The sequence below is a fragment of the Staurois parvus genome, unplaced genomic scaffold, assembly GCF_062004578.1.
Source record: "Staurois parvus isolate SC_StPar_1 unplaced genomic scaffold, SC_StPar_1.0 ptg000158l, whole genome shotgun sequence".
NCBI lineage: Eukaryota > Metazoa > Chordata > Amphibia > Anura > Ranidae > Staurois > Staurois parvus.
In genome coordinates this window covers 294,671-317,699 of record NW_028317954.1, presented here as the reverse complement: position 1 = coordinate 317,699, position 23,029 = coordinate 294,671, and the positions used below count along the sequence as shown (strand labels likewise).

Sequence of the window (23,029 nt, the reverse complement as noted above, 5' to 3'; positions counted from 1 at the left end):
TCAGTTTTGGCACCAGAATTTTCATTTCGGTGCACCACTAGTATAAGGCTAGATCCACACTGCTGTGATACAATTTTGATCCATCAGTGCGATTATGCAGTGCTACTTGGATGCAGTTATGATAAGGTTTGTGTATTCTATGGGGCCAAAATCACACTATAAATCACACCAAAGTAGTACAGGAACCTTTTCCAAAATTGCTCCATGCCGAGTTGCATTGATGTGAATGGACACCATTGATAACAATGTGATTTCCCTTTTCATGCGACTCAAGTCGGCTCTAAAAATGCATTAGTGTGAGCCAGGCCTAAAACAATAAAAGATAGACCAGACTGAATATAAATAATAATGCTGTGCCACAGACAAAATAAAAAAAAAAAACAAGGAAACACAAATGAATGTGATTATACGCTGCAGTCTTCAGAATGTGTCTGACTTTCACATTATTGAACCCTATATAAGTGTATATAGACAGCACTGCCAAAAACGTGAATCAAGATTATTAAAAAGTTTGCCGCATTTGAAAGTGCACAAAATAAATAAATGAACAACACCAGAAAATTAAACTTATGTCCAATGTATCAATAAGTTCCATTCAAATAATAGTTGCTTGAAAAACATAAAAAGGTAGCTGAACAGGTCCTGGTGCCGTTAGTAACAGATAAAACATGTGACCACTTCCAGGTGCTCCAAGTGACCCCACATGGATGTACACTCACCACAATGGATAGACCTTCTATTACAAGATAGGTCTCACTGTGCTTTTTGGTTGCACCCACTGTTTAACTTGTCACCAACTTGGCCATTTACATGTACCAGGACGCAATTCCTTACAATGCAATACACCGCCACTCAAAAAACAGTATTGGAGAAAAGGTTCATTGTGCAAAGCAGACAATTTTATTAAACCATATAAAATCTTACAATTACACCACACTCATATACAGGTGAAACTCGAAAAATTAGAAAATCGTGCAAAAGTTAATTTATTTCAATAATGCAACTTAAAAGGTGAAACTAATATATGAGATAGACTCATTAAATGCAAAGCAAGATAGTTCAAGCCATGATTTGTCATAATTGTGATGATTATGGCTTACAGCTCATGAAAAACCCCAAATCCACAATCTCAGAAAATTAGAATATTACATGCAATCAATAAAACAAGGATTGTACATAGAACAATATCAGACCTCTGAAAAGTATAAGCATGCATATGTACTCAGTACTTGGTTTGGGCCCCTTTTGCAGCAATTATTGCCTCAATGCGGCGTGTCATGGAAGTTATCAGCCTGTGGCACTGCTGAGGTGTTATGGAAGACCAGGATGCTTCAATAGCGGCCTTCAGCTCTTCTACATTGTTCGGTCTCATGTCTCTCATCTTTCTCTTGGCAATGCCCCATACATTCTCTATGGGGTTCAGGTCAGGCGAGTTTGCTGGCCAATCAAGCACAGTAATCCCACAGTCATTGAACCAAGTTTTGGTGCTTTTGGCAGTGTGGGCAGGTGCCAAGTCTGCGGAAGGAAGCATGAAGTGCTCCAAAATCTCCTGGTAGACGGCTGCGTTGACCCTGGACTTAATGAAGCACAGTGGACCAACACCAGCAGACATGGCTCCCCAAATCAACACAGACTGTGGAAACTTCACACTGGACTTCATGCATCTTGCAGTGTGTGCCTCTCCATTCTTCCTCCATACTCTGGGTCCTTGGTTTCCAAATGAGATGCAAAAGTTGCTCTCATCAGAAAAGAGGACTTTGGACCACTGAGCAACAGACCAGGTCTGTTTTTCTTTAGCCCAGGTAAGACGCTTTTGACAATGTTTGTTGTTCAGGAGCGGCTTGACAAGAGGAATACGACATTTGAAACCCATGTCCAGGATCCGTCTGTGTGTGGTGGCTCTTGATGCACTGACTCCAGCCTCAGTCCACTCCTTGTGAAAGTCCCCAACACTTTTGAATGGCCTTTTCCTGACAATCCTCTCCAGGCTGCGGTCATCCCTGCTGCTTGTGCACCTCTCTCTTCCACACAACTTTCTATTAATATGCTTTGATAAAGCACTTTGGGAACATCCAACTTCTTTTGCAATTACCTTTTGAGCCATTCCCTCCTTATGGAGGGTGTCAATGATGGTTTTCTGCACAACTGTCAGGTCAGCAGTTTTTCCCATGATTGCGATTCCTACTGAACCAGACTGAAAGACCATTTAAAGGCTCAGGAACCCTTTGCAGGTGTTATGGCTTAATTAGCTGATTACAGTGGGACACTTTAGCCTAGAATAGTGCACCTTTTCACAATATTCTAATTTTCTGAGATTGTGGATTAGGGGTTTTCATGAGCTGTAAGCCATAATAATCACAATTATGACAAATCATGGCTTGAACTATCTTGCTTTGCATGTAATGAGTCTATCTCATATATTAGCTTCACCTTTTACGTTGGATTACTGAAATAAATGAACTTATGCAACTTTTTGAGTTTCCCCTGTATATGTGCCTAAGGACCGGCACCAGATACATACAGCACGTACAGTTAAGATGGCTTCCCCCGCCCTGAAAGCAGACATTGGCTTGCACTCCATGGATGGGATACAATGTATCAGCTGGGGAACACTGCCTCAACTAGTTTTGTCTGTAATTGGAACTAGCCTTATTTAAAAATCAAATCCGCGCTAGGTCAAAAATCAACTATGTAAAGCCAGTTACATGTGAGTGGGACTTGTATTACCTTAGTATTTAATAATAAAACATTATTACACTATGGGAGCATCTTCCTTTCTTTCTCTGGCTGTATGAGGATTGGCTATTTCCCGGATATCTCTGCGGAGGCTGCTTGCAGTGCCTTTTTCCACCAGTGAGGGGGATTGACTCTGCATTGGACCTTGTGCCTATGGGAAGGGATCCAGGTTCCAGAACGGTGCGGTACTATTTGAAAAAACGCTTTGACCCTGTTGGGTCGCTTCATGGAGGTGAGGGGGCATTTCACTCAGTGCGGAATTCCCTATGTCTAACAGTTCATATACGTATATCCACTAAGGACTACAAAACACCTCCACTATTTAGGTGGTTTTGGACTTTGAAGTTTAATTTGGGTAAGATTCACTCTACAAATTGGATATAATTTTATATGATTTTTGTTTTTTTGTGTCACGGAATCACGTATATATCACTTATTTCCAATTTTTATTCCCGCATTTGGAGTCACGTTAAGCTGTTTATTTGTCTTTCCTGTTCTTTATGTTTATAGGCTTATAAACAGTTCACTACATACAAAGATTCTATTAGTGTCACTTAGCCACTAATTTTCACTTTATCCCCAATTAGGGATCACTGCTATATGGTTCACATTTTTTCTTTTATTAGTCATGTATCTGCAGAAATGAGATGTTGCATTTTCGATTTCGTGTTAACTTCTTCAGCCCCAGCCACTGCATTACTACGTTTGCAGGGTGGCACGGCTGCGCAAAACCACGTTTTAAAATGTGGTTTTGCAAAACAGGTAGGGGGCGCCCTACCTGTCCCGCGAGTGTCAGCAGCAGGTCTCCGCCACCGGGTCACGGCCGGTCATTACCGGCCGTTTACCCACGATTAGCGGTGATCGCTGACAGAGAGCAGGGCTGCATTGTTTATACACAGCCCTGCTATCTGTCAGCTCGTGACAAGCTGAAGAGGGAGAGAAGAGTTTCTCTCTCTCGATCAGCCTGTCCCCATCCAGCACACACCCCCGCCCCCTAGTAAAACACTCCCCTCACACAGTTAACACTAAAAATGTTAACCCCTTCCTCCCCAGTGCCATTAGTACAGTGTCAGTGGGTTTTTTTTTCACTGATCACTGTATTGGTGTCACAGGGGATGTCAGTGACCCCAAGTCAGTTCCCCCCCAGTGTCAAAATGCACGCCGCAGTCCCGCCATAAGTCGCTGATCGCCGCCATTATTAGTATAAAAAAAATAAAAAAATCTCAGTATCTTTCCCGCCAGTTGTAAACGCTATAACTTTCATGTAAACAAATTGATTTACACGTATTGGGATTTTTTTTTTTAGCAGAGACATGTCGCAGAATGCATTTTGGATGGAATTTGTGACAAAATTAGATTTTTTAATTTTTTTTACTGGACATGTTTTATAGCAAAAAGTCCAAAATATAGTTTTTTTTTCTCAAAATTGTCAGCCTTTTTTCTTATAGCGCAAAAAATTTAAAACGCACAGGCGATCAAATACCACCGAAAGAAAGCTCAATTTGTGGGAAAAAAAAGGATGTAACTTTAATTTGGGTGCAGTGTTGCATGACCACGCAATTGTCAGTTAAAGTAACGCAGTGCCGCAACACAAACCTCTTCTGTAACCGCTTCCTGACCGCCCTATAGCAGAAATACTGCTACAGGGCGGCATGGGTACACAAAATCACATTATATATATATATATATATACACACACACACACACACACACACACACACACGTGATTCGCGCTCCCGTGGTTTTCACACCCCTCCCAGATAGCGTCAGATTGCCAGTCAGTACACCAGTCATCACATTTAAACCCTTGATTGCCTGGAGCACGCTCATGTACAATAAACCTCCATTGCTAGTATAGTGTCTGAACGGGTCAATATCTTTGATCAGGTCAGCACTATACCAGCGTTCACATTAGTATAGTGACCCCAAAAACGCAGAGTTAGCGGGATCAGCCCCGGCACCTGCCAGCACCGGTGTTTAGCCCCTATGCTTACCCCCCTTCTCCCCCAGCAAGTGCAGTGTCAGTAGGTCACTGTCACTTGATACATTGCACACAAAACCGCAGTGTTCGCAGAATCAGGCCGGATCTCTGTTAGCACTTGACGGTAAATTTTGATGACTCTCATATGCAGTAGAGTGCCAGTACTAGTGCCGCTCTGCCTTTTGGTGAACTGGCGAGTACCAGCGGTCTAGTACATCCTGGTCTTTCACATACCTCCTTGATTTTTGGAGCTGTTTTTCACAGAATATCTGTATGCATTGATTGTAGATCAAAGCAGTTTATATGCACAACAATTTATCGCCGCCAACCCAAATTCAAACCTTGCCAGACCATTCGCATTTCATTCAGTCCACTGGCTGCATACAAAAAAAAAAAAAAAAAAAAAAAAAAAAGAACATAGCATATATAACCAACAAGGCCAGCGATGTACTGGTACATCACTGGATTTGAATGGTTATACCAGGATGATGCCTACAGCTGCAGGCATCATCCTGGTATCGTTTTTTTCAGCCGGTGATAGGCTTTCATGTAAAAGTAATCCTAGTGGCTAATTAGCTGCAAGATTGCTTTTACAAGCAGTAGGAGATGGTGTCCCCCCTCCCCCACTGCCTTCCACGGCCTTCTCGGGCAGTCCTGTGCCATCAGGGGAACCTGAGAATGCAGCCGGTGTTTCTGCCAGCTGACCATAGAGCTGATTGGAGACCAGAATGGTGCCAATCATCTCTATATTCTAAGAATTTGGAAGCTACAAGCATTTCATCACTTCAGTTTCGCAGGATATAAACAGCGTCATTTGTAAATTGGGAAAGCATCTGATCACACCGATTTTGGTTTGATTAGATAATGTAAGGGCAGAGGAGATATCTAGAGTCTGATAGACCCCAGATTTCTCAAAAAAGAATATATGACAATGCCCATTGAAGTTATAGGGGTTATTTGCATTCCCTGTTATAGCATTAAGTGATAAAAAAAAAAAAATGAAAAAAGGTGCAATGTACAAATAAAAAAAATCAAAATAACCAAAAAAAAAAAATAAAATTGCCCCTCCCATGCGCACACACCTGTGTGCACAAGCCCTGACCCTGTGCCGTTATGTAAACAGCGGTTGCACCATGCATGTGAGGTATTGCCGTGAACGTCAGATCAAGGGCAGTAATTCTAACACTAGACCTCTTCTGTAAATCTAAAATGATGGCTTTTAAAGCGCTGCCTATGGATATTAAAAATGTTTGCAGTTTGTTGTCATTGAACGGGGCATGCGCAGTTTTAAAGCATGTCATGCTTGGTATCTATTTACTCGGCATACCATTATCTTTTATATTTTACCAAACAATTGGCCAATATATTGTGTTTTTGTGCATTAAAAAAAGTGTATTTTTTTTAAAAAAATTGCTTTTGAAAAATCGCTGCGCGAGTACTACGTGCCATAAAAATTTATAGTACCCACCATTTTATTCACTAGGGTGTCTACTTTAAAAAAATATATAATGTTTGGGGGTTTAAATTAATTTCCTAGCAAAAAATACAGATTTTTTTCATGTGAACAAAAAAGCTTGGTCTTCAGGTGGTTAGAAGATTAGAAGAATGAATGATGTGTGGCATAAACTTCTAATGCTGGGCATAAAACGCCCCCACCCCCCAAAATGACCCCTTTTTGGAAAGTAGTCACCCCAAACTATTTGCTGAGAGGAATGTTGAATCAATAGAAGAATTTATTTTTTTACCACAACTTTTTGGAAAATGACAAAAATAAATATAATTTTTTTTCTTTTTTTTTACACAAAATTGTCACTTAAATGATTTACTGCTCACACATGCCATGGTTATTTGTGGAATTACTCCCCAAGATAAATTTTGCTACTTCCACCGAGTATGGGGGTACCACACGTGAGAGACTTTTTGGCAGTCTAGCCAAGTACAGGACCCAAAAATCCAATAAGCACCTTCAGGCTTTTAAAGGGCTTTATTTCCTCATTACACTTCCAGACTACCTATCACAGTTTCGGAGGCCCTGAAATGCCAGGATAGCACCTAACCCCCCCAAATTACCCCTTTTTGGAAAGTAGACGCCCCAAGGAATTTGATAAAAAAGCACGGTAAGTATTTTGCAGATCTCATTTGTTGCCACAAGTTTTTGGAAAATGAAGAAAAAAAACAAAAACATATTTTTCTATTTTTTTTTTATATTTCAAAACCTTGTGAGAAAAAATTAGATCTGCAAAATACTCACCATGCCTCTTTTTAAATTCCTTGGGGTGTCTACTTTCCAGAAAGGGGTCATTTGGGGGGGGTTGGGGCTATCCTGGCATGTCAGGGCCTTCGAAACTGTGATAGGTAGTGAGGAAGTGTAATGAGGAAGTTACGCACCTTCAGGCTTTCAAAGTGGTCAGTGGATTTCAGGCTCCTGTATGTGACTAGGCTTCCAAAAAGTCTCACACATGTGGTATCCCCATACTCAGTAGAAGTAGCAGAATGTATTTTGGGGTGTAATTCCACATATACCCATGGCTTGTGCGAGAAATAAATCATTTAAATGACAACTTCGTGTAAAAAAAAAAAAAAAAAAAAGTTTTTGTCATTTTCCAGAAACTTGTGGAAAAAAAATAAATCTTCCATGGACTCAATATGCCTCTCAGCAGATAGCTTAGGGTGTCATATTTCCGAAAAGGGGTCATTTGAGGGTGTTTGTACTATCCTGGTATTATAGCACCTCAAAAAATGTGATGGGCAGTCAGAAAGTAAAAGCTTTGTAAATTCCATTATCTATACCATAGTTTGTAGACACTATAACTTTCACAAAAAGCAATCAATATACACTTAATGGGATTTTTTAACCAAAAACATGTAGCAGAATACATTTTGGCCTAAATTTATGACGAAATTTTAGTTTTTTTAGATATTTTTTATGACCAAAATGAGAAAATATTGTTTTTTTCAAACTACATTTTTTTTCTTCAAAACTTTTTCTGGTTATAGCACCAAAAATAAAAAGTGCACAGGTGATCAAATACCACCAAAAGAATGCTCTATTTGTGTTAAAAAAGGACATAAATTTCATTTATGTACCGTATTGCATGACCGCGCAATTGTCCGTTAAACTAGCGCAGCGCTTTATAGCAAAAAAATGACGTAAGTTGCAGTATCTATACCATAGTTTGTAGATGCTATAACTTTCACACAAAGCAATCAATATACACTTATTGGAATTTTTTTTACCAAAAACATGTAGCAGAATACATTTTGGCCTAAATTTATAACTAACTTTGAATTTACTATATATTTTTTATAGCTGAAAGTAAAAATCGTTTTTCTTCAAAATATTTTTTTTTTTTTGTTTATAGCATGAAAAATAAATAGCGCACAGGTGATCAAATACCACCGAAAGAAAGCTCTATTCGTGTGAAAAAAAGGACGTAAATTTCGTTTAGGTGCAGCATTGCATGACCGCACAATTATCAGTTGAATTAGTGCAGCGCCGAGTAGCAAAAAGAGGCCTAGTCATTAAGGGGGGTAAATCCTCAGGAGCTCAAGTGGTTAACCTCCTTGGCGGTATGATTCTTTCCGTTTTTTTGTGCTGAAAGCGGTACCATTTTTTTGCATGGAAATATGTAGTTTTTTATTGTAGGCTGTAATTTTTAGGAATAACTCACTGAAATCTGTCCGAACAGGAGTCTATTAAACATTCCGGATATGATAAAATTTGAAACACGAAATCATAAATTATAATTTAATAAATAATCATAAAAAATAATAATATAATAATAATAAATTTAATTCAATAATATAATCAAATCAAAAACACTGAAATTTGAAATACAGAGGCAAATTCGCACATCGCTGACCAAAGTCGCAAAATTGTTTTCAGTGTCTGATGACGAATTTCCCCACAAATCATTATCACTCAATTCTGCAAGTGGTTCTGATTTACTATCGCTGTTCTAAAACCGCTTTTGACGTAAAGGGACGCTTTTTGGACACCATGGACTTTTCTAAGTTTCCAGGCAGAAAGAACAGTCAAAATGCAGGCAGGGCACAGGACAAAGCAGTAGGGACAAAATGTATGTGAAATGCATTGAAATAGCAATGACAGCAAAAATGAAATTTTTTAAAAAATTCAAATTTCCCGCCGGTTCCGGCGCCCATACATTCCGACGTCACAGGGACCGGAACACAGAAGCCGGATGCCAGCATTGGCCGGAGGAGATGGCCGGGGACGCTGCAGGGGACACATTGCGGGAGCGAAGGACAAGGTAAGTGCTGCAGGGACCCCAGAGAACGCCGCATGGTAAGCCCGAGTGTAGCTCGGGGTTACCGCTCTTGGTATAGAAATTTTACCCCGAGCTACACTCGGGAACACCGCTAAGGAGGTTAAACTAGCTTTGTGGTTTTTCACGATTAATCACTTTTTCAAATCTTTTCTTCACTTATGAGCACTATAAGTGTTTATTCAGGTAGTTATCTTGGCAATTACCAGTTTGGCACGAAATATACCAGTAAGTATATTTTCTACATCACTAGTCATTTGTGCAATTTAGCACAGTAGTGGTGGGATTTTATTTTATCACTTATTTGGCACTTATTAAGGATTGTCACTTATAAAACACCGATTTAGGGTGTACTTAGGTTACACCTTAGATATATTTTGGGGGTTTCACTGTCAGATATGATTTTGCACATTCATGTGTATTCTATTCTATATATCTTTTTATATATAATTTGATATCCATTAGTCACCTATTTAAGGTGCATGTAGGTAACACCCTAGTTCTAGTACTTTGGGGGTTCCACGGTTATATATTATTTTCATGTGTATTCTATATTTATTTTTGAGATTTATATGCTCTGCGATATTTTTCTGCTTATTTTATTTCAAAGGATTAATTATTAGCGCAGCACCAAGTTACTATATTTCAAAAATCAAATGTGTGTTCTAGCAGCCACTATACAAATATGATACCAATTAAAATTTAAACAAATCAAAAAATAAAAGCAAAGCTTATTAATTATAAATCTACAAACATATAAATAAGATATATAAAGTCCATACACAATCCATATGCTAATGAAGTCCCACGTGTTTTACGTGATTATAATTATTCCACAAAATAAAATCCGTGCAAAAAGAGCATACATAATCCATCTGTGAAAGTGCACATTTTATGTATTCAAAAAAGGTTCCACCACTGTGAATCACCAACAATAGAGGCATCTTACAAATATGTTGGCCCATAAAATTATAAATGGTCAAGATAGCTTTAAGGGAATACACCATCTACAAATCTCTATATAGGGTCAGCAAGCCAGCGCATTTTCACTTGCCACGATCAGCATCAAAAGAAAAAAGTATATACTTCCATAATGTAGTATGTTAAACTTGCCCTTTATTCATTCTCAAAAGGCTTTCCATAAAACCAATAAGGTAAAAGTATTGCAGGTTTGCTCATATAGTGCATAACTTTAAAGTGGAATCGTAGTAATAATAGCAGGCTGATATTTACATAAAAAGTGCCGCCTTCAACTGTGTGTGATGTCGTCACATCTAAACCATGCCCCACATGTTTCACTGGAAACTACGTCTTCGGGAGACAGGCTGTATGACAACCAGCATGCCAACAAGATAAGGTGGATATAAAAAGTCTACACACCCCTGTAAAATGTCGGGTTTCTGGGATGTAAAAATTAGACAAAAATCATTTCAGAACTTTTTCCACCTTTAATGTGACCTATAAATGGTACAACTTAAATTAAAAATAAACTGAAATCTTTTAGGAGGGGAGTCAACATAAAAAACTAAAATAATGTGGTTGCATAAGTATGCACACCCTCTTATAACTGGGGCTGTAGCTGGGTTCAGACTTAAGCAATCACATTCAAAATCATGTTAAATAGGAGTCAGTATACACCTGCCATCATTTAAAGCGCCTCTGATTAACCCCAAATAAAGTTCAGCTGTTCTGGTAGGTCTTTCCTGACATTTTCTTAGTCGCATCCTACAGCAAAAGCTATGGTCCATAGAGAGCTTCCAAAGCATCAGAGGGATCTCACTGTTAAAAGGCATCAGTCAGGAGAAGGGTACAAAATAATTTTCAAGGCATTAGATATACCATGGAACACAGTGGGAGAGTCATCATCATGTGGAGAAAATATGGCGCAACAGTGACATTACCAAGAACTGGACATCCCTCCAAAATTGATGAAAAGACAAGAAGAAAACTGGTCTGGGAGGCTGCCAAGAGGCCTACAGCTACAATAAAGGAGCTGCAGGAATATCTGGCAAGTACTGGCTGTGTGGTATATGTGACAACAATCTCCCGTATTCTTCATGTGTCTAGGCCAGTGGTGGGCAACCTTTTTTTTCAACTGAGCCAAATCTCGCCAAAACCATGATTGAAATTTATTTTGAGAGCCACATTTTTAAAACTGAAAATACATCTCCCATATAGTAATTCATCCCCCATATAGTAATTCATCCCCCATAGTGTAATTCATCCCCTATAGTAATTCATCCCCCATATAGTAATTCATCCCCCATATAGTAATTCATCCCCCATAGTAATTCATCCCCCATATAGTAATTCATCCCCCATATAGTAATTCATCCCCCATATAGTAATTCATCCCCCATAGTAATTCATCCCCCATATAGTAATTCATCCCCCATAGTAATTCATCCCCCATAGTAATTCATCCCCCATATAGTAATTCATCCCCCATAGTAATTCATCCCCCATATAGTAATTCATCCCCCGTATAGTATTTCATCCCCCGTATAGTATTTCATCCCCCGTATAGTATTTCATCCCTCATATAGTATTTCATCCCTCATATAGTATTTCATCCCCCCATATAGTATTTCATCCCCCCATATAGTATTTCATCCCTCATATAGTATTTCATCCCCCCATATAGTATTTCATCCCTCATATAGTATTTCATCCCCCCATATAGTATTTCATCCCTCATATAGTATTTCATCCCCCACAGTACTATTCCCCCCCCCCCTTCTAGTAAGCCAAGTCCCCCGTGTCAATTCACTTACCTTTCCTCTCGCTGTCTTCCCGCGCCGTTCGGGTCTTCAGGGCGGACTGTGAGAGGAGCCTAGCTCCCCTCCCCTCACGTTCGGCACGCTGCCCCGCCTACACACATCCTGACAGCCACATCCGCGGGCCGGATTAAAAGGTCCGCGCGGACTTTTGGGGCAGCCAACCGAGAGGAGGCAGGGGAGCGGCCGACCGAGAGGAGGGAGGGGAGCAGGCGCCCGGCACACAGAAGAGCCGCATTAGAGTGGGTAAAGAGCCGCATGTGGCTCGCGAGCCGCGGCTTGCCGACCACTGGTCTAGGCTATGGGTTAGAGTGGCAAGACGAAAGCCTTTTCTTACGAAGAAACAAAAACACATCTGAAATCTCCCAAAAGCATGGGGGAAAATGAGTTATGGTCTGATGAAACCAATGTTGAATTTTTTTGGCCATAATTCTAAAAGATAGGTTTGGCACTAAAACAACATTGTACATCTCTGAAAAACCCACAGTGAAGCATGGTGGTGGCAGCATCATGCTTTGGGGCTGTTTTTCTTCAGCTGGAACTGGGGCCTTAGTCAAGGTAGAGGGAATTATGAACAGTTCCAAATACCAGTCAATATTGGCACAAAACCTTCAGGCTTCTGCTAGAAAGCTGAACATGAAGAGGAACTTCATCTTTCAGCATGACAACAATCCAAAGAATACATCCAAATCAACAAAGGAATGGCTTCACCAGAAGAAGATTAAAGTTTTGGAATGGCCCAGCCACAGCCCAGACCTGAATCTGATCAAAAATCTGTGGGGTGATCTGAAGAGGGCTGTGCACAGGAGATGCATTCGCAATCTGACAGATTTGGAGTGTTTTTGCAAGGAAGAGTGGGCAAATATTGCCAAGTCAAGATGTGCCATGCTGATAGACTCATACCCAAAAAGACTGAGTGCTGGAATAAAATCAAAAGGTGCTTCAACAAAGTATCAATTTAAGGGTGTGCACACTTATGCAACCATATTATTTTAGTTTTTTATTTTTACTTCCCTCCACCTAAAAGATTTCAGTTTGTTGTTCAACTGAGATGTACATTTATAGGTTACATTAAAAGTGGAAAAAGTTTTATCTTTGTCTCATTTTGTTTACATCACAGAAACCTGACATTTTAACAGGGTGTGTAAGCTTTTTATATCCACTGTGTATATACACACACATGGCCTGCTAACTCCTCCACCTAAGATTAAGAGAGCTCCACCTAGTGGTTAAAGATATTAACAGCCTCCAACCCTGGGCTGAAAAGAAGCCCCATCTTGTAGATGAAAAAAGATACTTATACTAACCTTCAAAGAAAAACATGTTTATTTAAAAAAAAACATTAAACAGTATGCCATAATTCTTGCAAATTATGCATAATAGAATAAAAATTATATTAACATAAAAAACAAAAAACTACTATCAACAACTATCCACCTGCTAGATCACAATAAATATATTACATTACAAAGAGGGATATTTTACCCAAAAGGATATTTTCAAATACTGTTAATAAAACTATTGATATCCCATTCAATGTTTAAATCGAATGAAATATAAGATTTAAGGTCATAAATCCATCTGGTTTCTAGACATGAAACACCCTGTACAACATGACTCCCCCTCCAATGTGGTACAAATTAAATCAATAGCAATGACCATAGTCCCTGCTGGGTTTTTCCGTGATAATTGGAATAGTGTTTAGACACACTATTCCCAGGAAAGCCAGATTTGATGTTAGCTATAGGGATGAACCGAAATATTGGCAGCTGAAATGTATCAGCTGAAAAATAGTGTTATCGGCAATTTGCCAATAGGAAAAAAGGTGCCGATAACGGATGCCCAAAACGCACGATTTTACCACGTTTAGGGTGCTTTTTTCATAGGTCATGTGACTCAAAAATAGCATCAAAATGCAACACGTGTGCTTTTGATGGGGTTTCAGTGCATTTCAGGCCTGGTTCACACCAATACAGTTTGTGCTTTGTATGTTTTGCGTTTTTTGCAAGCCCGTCTTTTATGCATTTTTTGATGCGGTTTCCAATTTTGTTTTTTTGGCCAACTTGTTGCTGGGCAGATAAACACAAAATGCATCAAAAGTGCAACACGTGTGTTTTTTATGCGTTTTCGATGCATTTCAGGCCTGGTGCACACCAATGCAGTTACCGTTTAGCAATGCTTTTTGTGTTTTTGCACACGTATTTGCATGCACATTTTTACCCGTTTTTTGATGTTTTCCGGTTTTTTAATTTTTTTTGCCAACTTGTGGCTGGGAAGATTAAAAACGCAAAACGTTTTGTGTTTTCAATGCATTTCAGGCCTGGTTCACACTAATGCAGTTTGCATTTTGTCTGTTTTGCAGTGCGTTTTTGCACGCTTGTTTTTGACATTTTTAGATGCGTTTTTGAATTTTGTTTTTTCTGGCCAATTTGTTGCCGGGCAGATTAAAAACGCAAAATGCATAAAAACGCAACAGGTGTGTTTTTGTTGCATTTTCAATGCATTTGAGGGCTGGTTCACAACAATGCAGTTTGCGTTTTGTCTGTTTTGCAGTGCGTTTTTGCACGTACATTGTTGACACCTTTTTTTTTATGCGGTTTGTGCATACAAATGCATAAAAAATGAGGCAAACGCATGAAACTGTGGCACAAAATGCACTACATGTGTTTTCTGCAGCGTCTCCAATGAAGTCTATTGAACCAATATACTTCTGCAAAAAGCCCTATAAAATGCATTGGTGTGAACCAGGCCTCAATGGGGAGGTGCATTTTTGGTGCACTTTTTTTTTTGTTTCTTTTTAACTCACTAAATTTGCACCAAAAATGTGGCAAGCAGGATTTTTTATCACTGCAATGGGAAGCACAAAAGATCAGTGTGAAGTCATTGAATTTAAAGGGATGCATTTTTCTTGAGCCCTTCTTTTTTCTTTTTTTTTTTTTCCTTTTAATGCAAAAGCGCTGCAAAAACTGCTCATATATTTTATATAAAAAAAAACTGTCCATTTCAGTTTTGGTTTTCGGCCAAATGCATCCTGAAAGTTCGGTTTTGGTCCAAAAATTTTCATTTCGGTGCACCATTAGTAACAACCCTTCAACTTCTGAAAATATTGAAGTTTGCGAGGGGGATTAATAACATTCGGTGCCACCAGATTTCTCAGAGATGGAGCACCTCTATACACCACATTTAGTCTATAAGTCTAGATGTGCAAAGTTACTAGAGACAAATCCCAACAAACTGAATGCTACAATTAAAGCAAAAGGTGGTTCAACAAAACACTGACACAAGCGGGTGATTGTTTTTTCCAACTTCGTGATTCTGCTTTTGAATTATTTTTTTTCTGGCATGTTGGTGTTATATCTTTCACTTAGATGTTATAAGTTGCCCTGAGTAAATAAACACAGCTGGATAAAAAAAAAAACTGTTTCAGGCTGCAAAGCAACAAAATGTGATTATTTTAAAGGGGGCGATTATTTTCTATACCCACTGTACATGTGAGTGCAGTGTAAGTGTAAAGTTTTATATGGTTTAATAAAGTCAGCTGCTTTGCGCAACAAATCTTCAACCTGATACTGTTTTTTGAGTGGTGGTGTATTGCATTGTAAGAAATCGCATCGTGGTACATGTGAATGGTTAAGTTTTGACAAATTGCACAGCTAGTCCAATCAAAAAAGTGCAGTTAGACCTATCTATTAATAGAAGGTCCATCCATTGTGATAAGTGTACATCTACGTGGAGTCACCTGGAAGTGGTCACATGTTTATGTTACAAATAGCACCAGCACCTGTTTACCTACCTTTTGTTTTTCAAGTAACTATTATCTGAATGGGACTTATTGATCCATTGGACATAAGTTGTATTTTCTGGTGTTGGTCATTTATCTATTTTGTGCACGTTAACATGCGGCAAACTGTTTAGTAACCTTGATTCACATTTTTGGCACCACAGTCTACACACACCTATATAGGACAGACTGAATATAGTAGACCAATCTATCATCTACCAGTTAATTGGCCTGTTTAGATTCCCGTATTTCCCTGTGTATATTGCCTCATTAAAGCTTGAAATTTTAGTTTCACCCAAAGAAGATCAGCCATAACATTATGACCACTGACCGATAAAGTGAATAACATGAATTATTTTGTTATAATGGCATCTGAAAGTCCGTGGGATATATTAGGCAGCAAGTGAACATATTGTCACTAAAGTTGAAAGCAGCAAAAAGGGCAAGCATCGGGATTTGAGTGAATTTGAGAAGGGCCAAATTGTAATGGCTTGACAATTGGGTCAGAAAGTCTCCAAAACTGCAGCTTTTGTGGGATGTTCCCAGTCTGCCAAGGTTAGGACCTACCAAAAGTGATCCAAGAAAAGAAAACTAGCAAACTGACAAGGTCATGGGTGGCCAAGGCTCATTGATACACGTGGGGAGTAAAAGCTGACCCAATGAAATAGAAGAGCTACAGTAGCTCAAATTGCTGAAAATGTTCATGTTGGTTACGATAGAAAGGTGTCAGAACACACAGTGCATCACAGTCTGTTGCATATAAGGTTGCATAGCTACAGACCTGTCAGGGTGCCCATGATGATCCGTGTCTACAGCAAAAGTCGCCTACAATGGATACATGGGCATCAGAACTGGACCACAGAGCAATGGAAGAAGGTGTCCTGGTCTGCTGAATTTAAGAATGGTTTGAATAACACGTGTTTACTTGGCCTCCAAATTCTCCAGATCTCAATTCATTGGAGCTTCTGTGGGATGTGCTGGAAAAATAAGTCATATCTATCAAGGCCCCAAATCCAACTTAGAGGACTTAAAGCAGGGGTCCTCAAACTCCGGCCCGCGGGCTGCAACCGGCCTGCCAAAGTTATTTACCCGCCCGAAAGGAAAAAAAAAAAAACTGGCACCGGCAAATAGCTAGGCTGTGACTTCAGGCTGATTTCTCTGCAGCCAGAGGAGCAACAGGAGAGGAGGAGAGCAGCACACCTGGTACAGAGCATTACAGGGTACAGTGCGTTACAGTGTACAGTGCGTTACAGTGTACAGTGCGTTACTGTGCATTGCGGTATCCAGTGCGTTACAGAGTACAGTACATTGTGGTGTGCAGTGTGTTACGGTGTCCAGTGCGTTACAATGCAATACGGTGTCCAGTGCGTTACAATGCAATGCGGTGTCCAGTGCGTTACAGAGTACAGTGCATTGTGGTGTCAGGTGCGTTACAGTGCATTGTGGTGTCCAGTGCGTTACATAGTACAGTGCATTGCGGTGTCCAGTGCGTTACAGCATACAGTGCATTACAGTGTACAGTGCTTTGAGGTGTCAAGTGTGTTACAGTGCATTGCGGTGTCCAGTGCGTTACAGAGTACAGTGCATTGATGTGTCAAGTGCGTTACAGTGCATTGCGGTGTCCAGTGTGTTACAGATTACAGTGCATTGCGGTGTCCAGTGCGTTACAGATTACAGTGCATTGCGGTGTCCAGTGCGTTACAGATTACAGTGCATTGCGGTGTCCAGTGCGTTACAGATTAAAGTGCATTGTGGTGTCCAGTGCGTTACAGATTACAGTGCATTGTGGTGTCCATTGCATTACAGTATACAGTGCATTACACTGTACAGTGCATTTTGGTGTGCAGTGTGTTACAGTGTACAGTGCATTATGGTGTCCAGTGCGTTAGTGTACAGTGTGTCCATTGCATTGCAGTGCATTGTGTTGTCCAGTGCATTGCTATTTCCAGTGCATTTCAGTGTACAGTGCATTGTGGTGTCCAGTGCGTTCCAATGTGCAGTGCATTGCAGTGTCCAGTGCGTTCCAATGTGCAGTGCATTGCAGTGTCCCGTGCGTTCCAATGTGCAGTGCATTGCAGTGTCCAGTGCGGTCCAATGTGCAGTGCATTGCAGTGTCCAGTGCGGTCCAATGTGCAGTGCATTGCAGTGTCCAGTGCGTTCCAATGTCCAGTGCATTGCAGTGTCCAGTGCGTTCCAATGTCCAGTGCATTGCAGTGTCCAGTGCGTTCCAATGTGCAGTGCATTGCAGTGCCCAGTGCGTTCCAATGTGCAGTGCATTGCAGTGCCCAGTGCGTTCCAATGTGCAGTGCATTGCAGTGCCCAGTGCGTTCCAATGTGCAGTGCATTGCAGTGTCCAGTGCGTTCCAATGTGCAGTGCACTGCAGTGTCCAGTGCGTTCCAATGTGCAGTGCATTGCAGTGTCCAGTGCGTTACAGTGCACAGTGCATTTTGATGTCCAGTACGTTACAGTGTCAAGTGCTTTTTAGTCTCCAGTGTGTTAAAGTGTACAGTGCATTTTGGTGTACAGTGCATTGTGGTGTCAAGTACGTTACAGTACATTTTAAATATTGTATTTTCCAGGTTTTTTTGCACTACAAATAAGATATATGCGGTGTGCATAGGAATTTGTTTATATTTTTTTCAAACTACAGTCCGGCCCCCCAATAATGTGAAGGTCAATGAACTGGCCCCTGTTTAAAAAGTTTGAGGACCCCTTGGTGTCAGATACCACAGCAAACCTTCAGAGTTCCAGGTTAGACCATGCCTCAACAGGTTATGGCGGGGGGTCATAATGTTATGGCTGATAGGTGCACATTTCCTCCTAACTTGCTGATTTCCAGTCTAATACAGGTTTTCAGTCCATGGGAGACATCCCAATCCAACTGATTTTGGTTGCTCACCTTTCCCAATTTCAACTGTTTAACAAAAGTAGTTTTCTGATCTTCTGCTAGCTGCCCATTTGTCCTTTCCTGAGCTTGTAACTGTAATAAAGTAAATAAAACATAAGATTTACATTACAGTTTAGCTATATCCAACTGGAATAAGCATTTTCCAGTATATGACAAACACGAATTCAAAAGAAACAGTATTCTATTTTCCTATTTTTCCCATTAAAAAAACTTTTATCCAAGACTGCAAAGCACCACACAGGTACAGAGATCTTGGACTTTCTGTCATGCTTTTTATCCTGGGAAAAAAAAAAAAAAAAAAGGGAAGGATTATGCCTTATTTATATATTTTACTGTTAAAAACCACCATATCCCAAAAATTTTTATATTGGCACTGAAAAAGCTCTCCTTTTTGATAACAAAAAGGGATTTCTCATTTTATGCATGTTTCCTATATTAAAGATCAACATACATACCTGTAACACGTCAATATTTTGTACAACCATGGAAAAAATATCTATGCACTGCAACTCTTGTGAACATAAGTACCCATATAGTACACATTTGGATTTATACAGTGTACAACTTACTTTGGTACAATTTTCACAAACAACATCCTTAACACTCTCTGTGGATATGAAGTGTTGTAGGCAGTGGTCAAGTGTTATCGCACGACTCTGGTAAAATTTTAAAAAAAAAAATTAAAAACAGATTTTTTTAAAACATAAAGCAAATACGCTTGTTCATCAACACCACTATAGCAAAACACATCTCCTTCCCTCCCTCTTCCTTTAGTCAGCCCCTATATATTTTCAATCAGAGACAGAAAGTCTGAAACAACTTCTGTTGTTTCCCCAGAGTCTTGTGTCAACACTGAACTGAATATTCATTTGTAAATGATTACACGGATATAAAGGATAAAATTAAAGCGAAGCTCCACCCAAAAGGGGAAGTTCCGCTTTAAGCCTTGGGGGGGTATCCGTATTTGACAGGTACCTGGTCCCAGTTCCACTGTGATCGCCTAGGCGATTGGAAGTGGAAGTTGTCTTCCCTCTCCATAGTCTTCTGGAAGGTGACAGGTCCCAGAAGACTGCTCCGTTCAAAAAGTGCAGCGCTTCTCACGCATGCGCAGTGGGCACCCAGCTGCAAGCTGTCACCGCTGGGTGCCCACACTGAAGATTCCGGGAGAGAAGACGGCCAGCGAAACCAGCGGTGATGAGGACACCGCTGGACCGAGGGACAGGTAAGTGGCTGTATTATAAGAGTCAGCAGCTACAATTTTTGTAGCTGCTATTTTTTTTTCAGGTGGAACCCCGCTTCAAATTAATCCTAAACCATTATAGCTTCTCTTTTAAAAGAAAAGAGACAGGAGGCGCCCATCGGAGTGTAGTAATAACACTGTATTGAGTCGCAAAGGATTAAAAACGCTCACAAAGGAAATAATAAAACAAGCTCATCTGTGTATATGAGAGATGACCTTTCCTTAAAACGTTCTGCAGGCGCCACCAATGGTTAGTGCACTAGCAGCTGGGCTGATGGAGATGGTAAGAGACACTGTAGTGGTCAATCCTACAGAGTGGTGGTGTTGTAGAGCCGATCCAGTGGCATTTGTGCAGAAAGGAGCCTAGTAACAAGCCTGGAACCAGGTTTCAGGCTGGTTACTAGGCTCCTTCCTGCACAAACGCTTAATTTGCTATTCAATATAGTGTTATTACTACACTCAGATGGGTGCCTCCTGTCTCTTTTCTTCTGTCTCTGCATGCAGAGCTGGCTTGCTCCGAGGATGGCTGCCATCTTTTTGTTCTAAAAAGTTTCCAGGCAGATTGCCTGAGAGTCTCTTATAAGGACTTATTGTACACCCATGCATTTACATACCCTGTTTTAAAGTACTTGTATGCCAATATTTCCATTCTCATCTTCTACTTTATAATTTTTATCCTTTTCACCCTTACACTACTTTATACCTGTGCGCCAGAGTTACTCATTCTTTGCTTCTCTTCTAAAAAAAAAAAACTCACCTCCTCTCTCTGGCACTGTTCCCCTTGGTAATTAATTCCTGCCCCTAGATGTCCTCAGTCTTTCAGGTTGAATGACACCCTGAATTATTTAAACCTGAAGACTGAGGACATACAGTTAGCGCAGGATGTCATAGATCCACAACAGATTTCTGCGCTCACAGTAGAATGAGGCACTGACATTACCACATCAGCTCTGTTTATCAGTAAGGACTGTCCACTGTTGTAGAAGATGCTTTGAAAAAGGCCAACTTGATAAAAATTACCCCAAACCATTATAGTTTGCGTAAAAGAAGTATAGCAGAATACCTACCCATGCACCAGAAGGTATACTCAACGACAGACTGTCAAAGGTGTCATATCGCATAGGACTCTACATGAAAAATTAGAATTTACATGAAAAGCTATTTGATCTAAAAAAAGTTATAATGCCACTGACAAAGGTTAATCTAAATAGAATGATTGTATGGGATTTTTAAAAAGACACATTCTTACCTGATTCTGACAGTTCTTGCAAACCATGTTACTAGTCAATCTTCCATGGAAAGGGTGGTGAGTTTTCCAATGTCTAGGGATAGGGTTTATCATGCCTAGAAGAGAATAAAATCTTACAACTTTTCCCAGTCTGATAGAAAAGTTTTAGTGAGCAAAGTTAGGATGACCAAGTCTATATAGGCGATGATCCAAAATCAGGAATAGAGTGCAATTTGCAGGCCTTGTAGGTCTTCCCCAGGGCAAAAAGGAGTTCTTGAAACCATGAACAGTGATTACACAGAGACATATTTTGAACTTGTTGAAAAATAAACTGCACTATGTGGGCACTGTTAACTAATTTATAAATGCAAAACAACAGCAACAGAATTCACAGAGCAACTGTTTTAGCTGGACACAGAGACACATTCAGTGATAGTAAGCAGCAGACAGTAACAGCGCATTATTCAGCTTTTGGAATATTTCCACATTTGGAAATGCATGTTGTGGTTACAGATTAATGACTATTTGCTTTCAGCTTTGTAAAAGAAAAGACAGTGTTGTTCTAAGTAAGGTTGAAGATGATGTAATTGACTTTTGATCTCACAAACATACAGTTGTGACCAAAATTATTCAACCCCCAATGCTGTAAAGGGGTTTAGGGACTATAGTGTACATTTGGAATTGTATTCAGAATCAAATCCTACAAGGACGTTGTAACTACCCAAATGCAACTAAAATGACATCAATTGTTTATGTAATACAGTAGTAAATGGTTCTTATGTGGTTTCTTCATTGCCACAATTATTCAACCCCTTAAAGACTACCACTCTGAAGAACAGAGGTTCATACAGGTGCTTTCCATCAGGTATTGAAAACACCTGTGGATGTCACCGAGCAGCAATCAAGCATAATAAGCACCAATTAGGCAGCTTTAAAATGACTGTGATACTCAGCTCCTTCTAGACATTTACTGGTGTGGTTACAAACATGGTGAAGGCAAGAGAATGGTCCAGGAAGACAAGAGAAGAGGTGATTTCTCTTCACAGGAAGGGCAATGGCTATAAGAAGATTGCAAAGATGTTAAACATACCAAGAGACACCTTAGGAAGCATCATTCGCAAATTCAAGGCAAAGGGCACTGTTGAAACGCTACCTGGTCGTGGCAGAAAGAAGATGCTGACTTCGACTGCTGTGCGCTACCTGAAGCGTAGAGTGGAGAGAAGTCCCCGTGTGACTGCTGAGGAACTGAGAAAAGATTTGTCAGATGTGGGTACAGAAGTTTCAGCCCAGACAATAAGACGCACACTGCGTAATGAAGGCCTCCGTGCCAGAACTCCCAGGCGTACCCCCTTGCTGTCTCCAAAGAATAAGAAGAGTCGACTGCAGTATGCCAAAAGCCATGTGGACAAACCACAAAAGTTGTGGGATAGTGTTCTGTGGACTGATGAAACAAAATTAGAACTGTTTGGGCCCATGGATCAACGCTATGTTTGGAGGAGGAAGAACAAGGCCTATGATGAAAAGAACACCTTGCCTACTGTGAAGCATGGTGGAGGGTCAATCATGCTTTGGGGCTGTTTTGCTTCTGCAGGTACAGGGAAGCTTCAGCGTGTGCAAGGTACCATGAATTCTCTTCAGTACCAGGAGATATTGGATGGAAACGTGATGCAGTCCGTCACACACCTGAGGCTTGGGAGACGTTGGACCTTTCAACAGGACAATGATCCCAAGCATACCTCCAAGTCCACTAGAGCATGGTTGCAGAGGAAAGGCTGGAACATTTTGGAGTGGCCATCGCAGTCACCAGACTTAAATCCGATTGAGAACCTCTGGTGGGACTTAAAGAAAGCAGTTGCAGTGCGCAAGCCTAAGAATGTGACTGAACTGGAGGCCTTTGCCCATGAAGAATGGGCGAAGATACCCGTAGATCGCTGCAAGACACTTGTGTCAAGCTATGCTTCACGTTTAAAAGCTGTTATAACTGTAAAAGGATGCTGTACTAAGTACTAAGATTGAATGTCACTTGGGGGTTGAATAAAACTGATAATGCTGTGAGCACAGAAAAGACATTTGTGGTTATTTCATTATAAC

The 23,029-nt window shown here is 40.3% G+C and overlaps 1 protein-coding gene across 2 annotated transcripts in view; it reads right to left on the bottom strand.

Annotated features, from left to right (window-relative positions):
• USP30 (ubiquitin specific peptidase 30) overlaps positions 1–23,029 on the bottom strand; it is a 75,514-nt gene that overhangs the window by 21,517 nt on the left and 30,968 nt on the right. For both annotated transcript variants that reach the window (XM_089675759.1, XM_089675760.1), the window contains exons 7-10: positions 20,960–21,054; positions 20,778–20,837; positions 19,040–19,126; positions 18,462–18,542 (exon numbers count right to left, since the gene is read on the bottom strand). In XM_089675759.1, the coding sequence (XP_089531885.1) occupies positions 18,462–18,542; positions 19,040–19,126; positions 20,778–20,837; positions 20,960–21,054 (323 nt within the window). The remainder of the gene's footprint in view (positions 1–18,461; positions 18,543–19,039; positions 19,127–20,777; positions 20,838–20,959; positions 21,055–23,029) is intronic.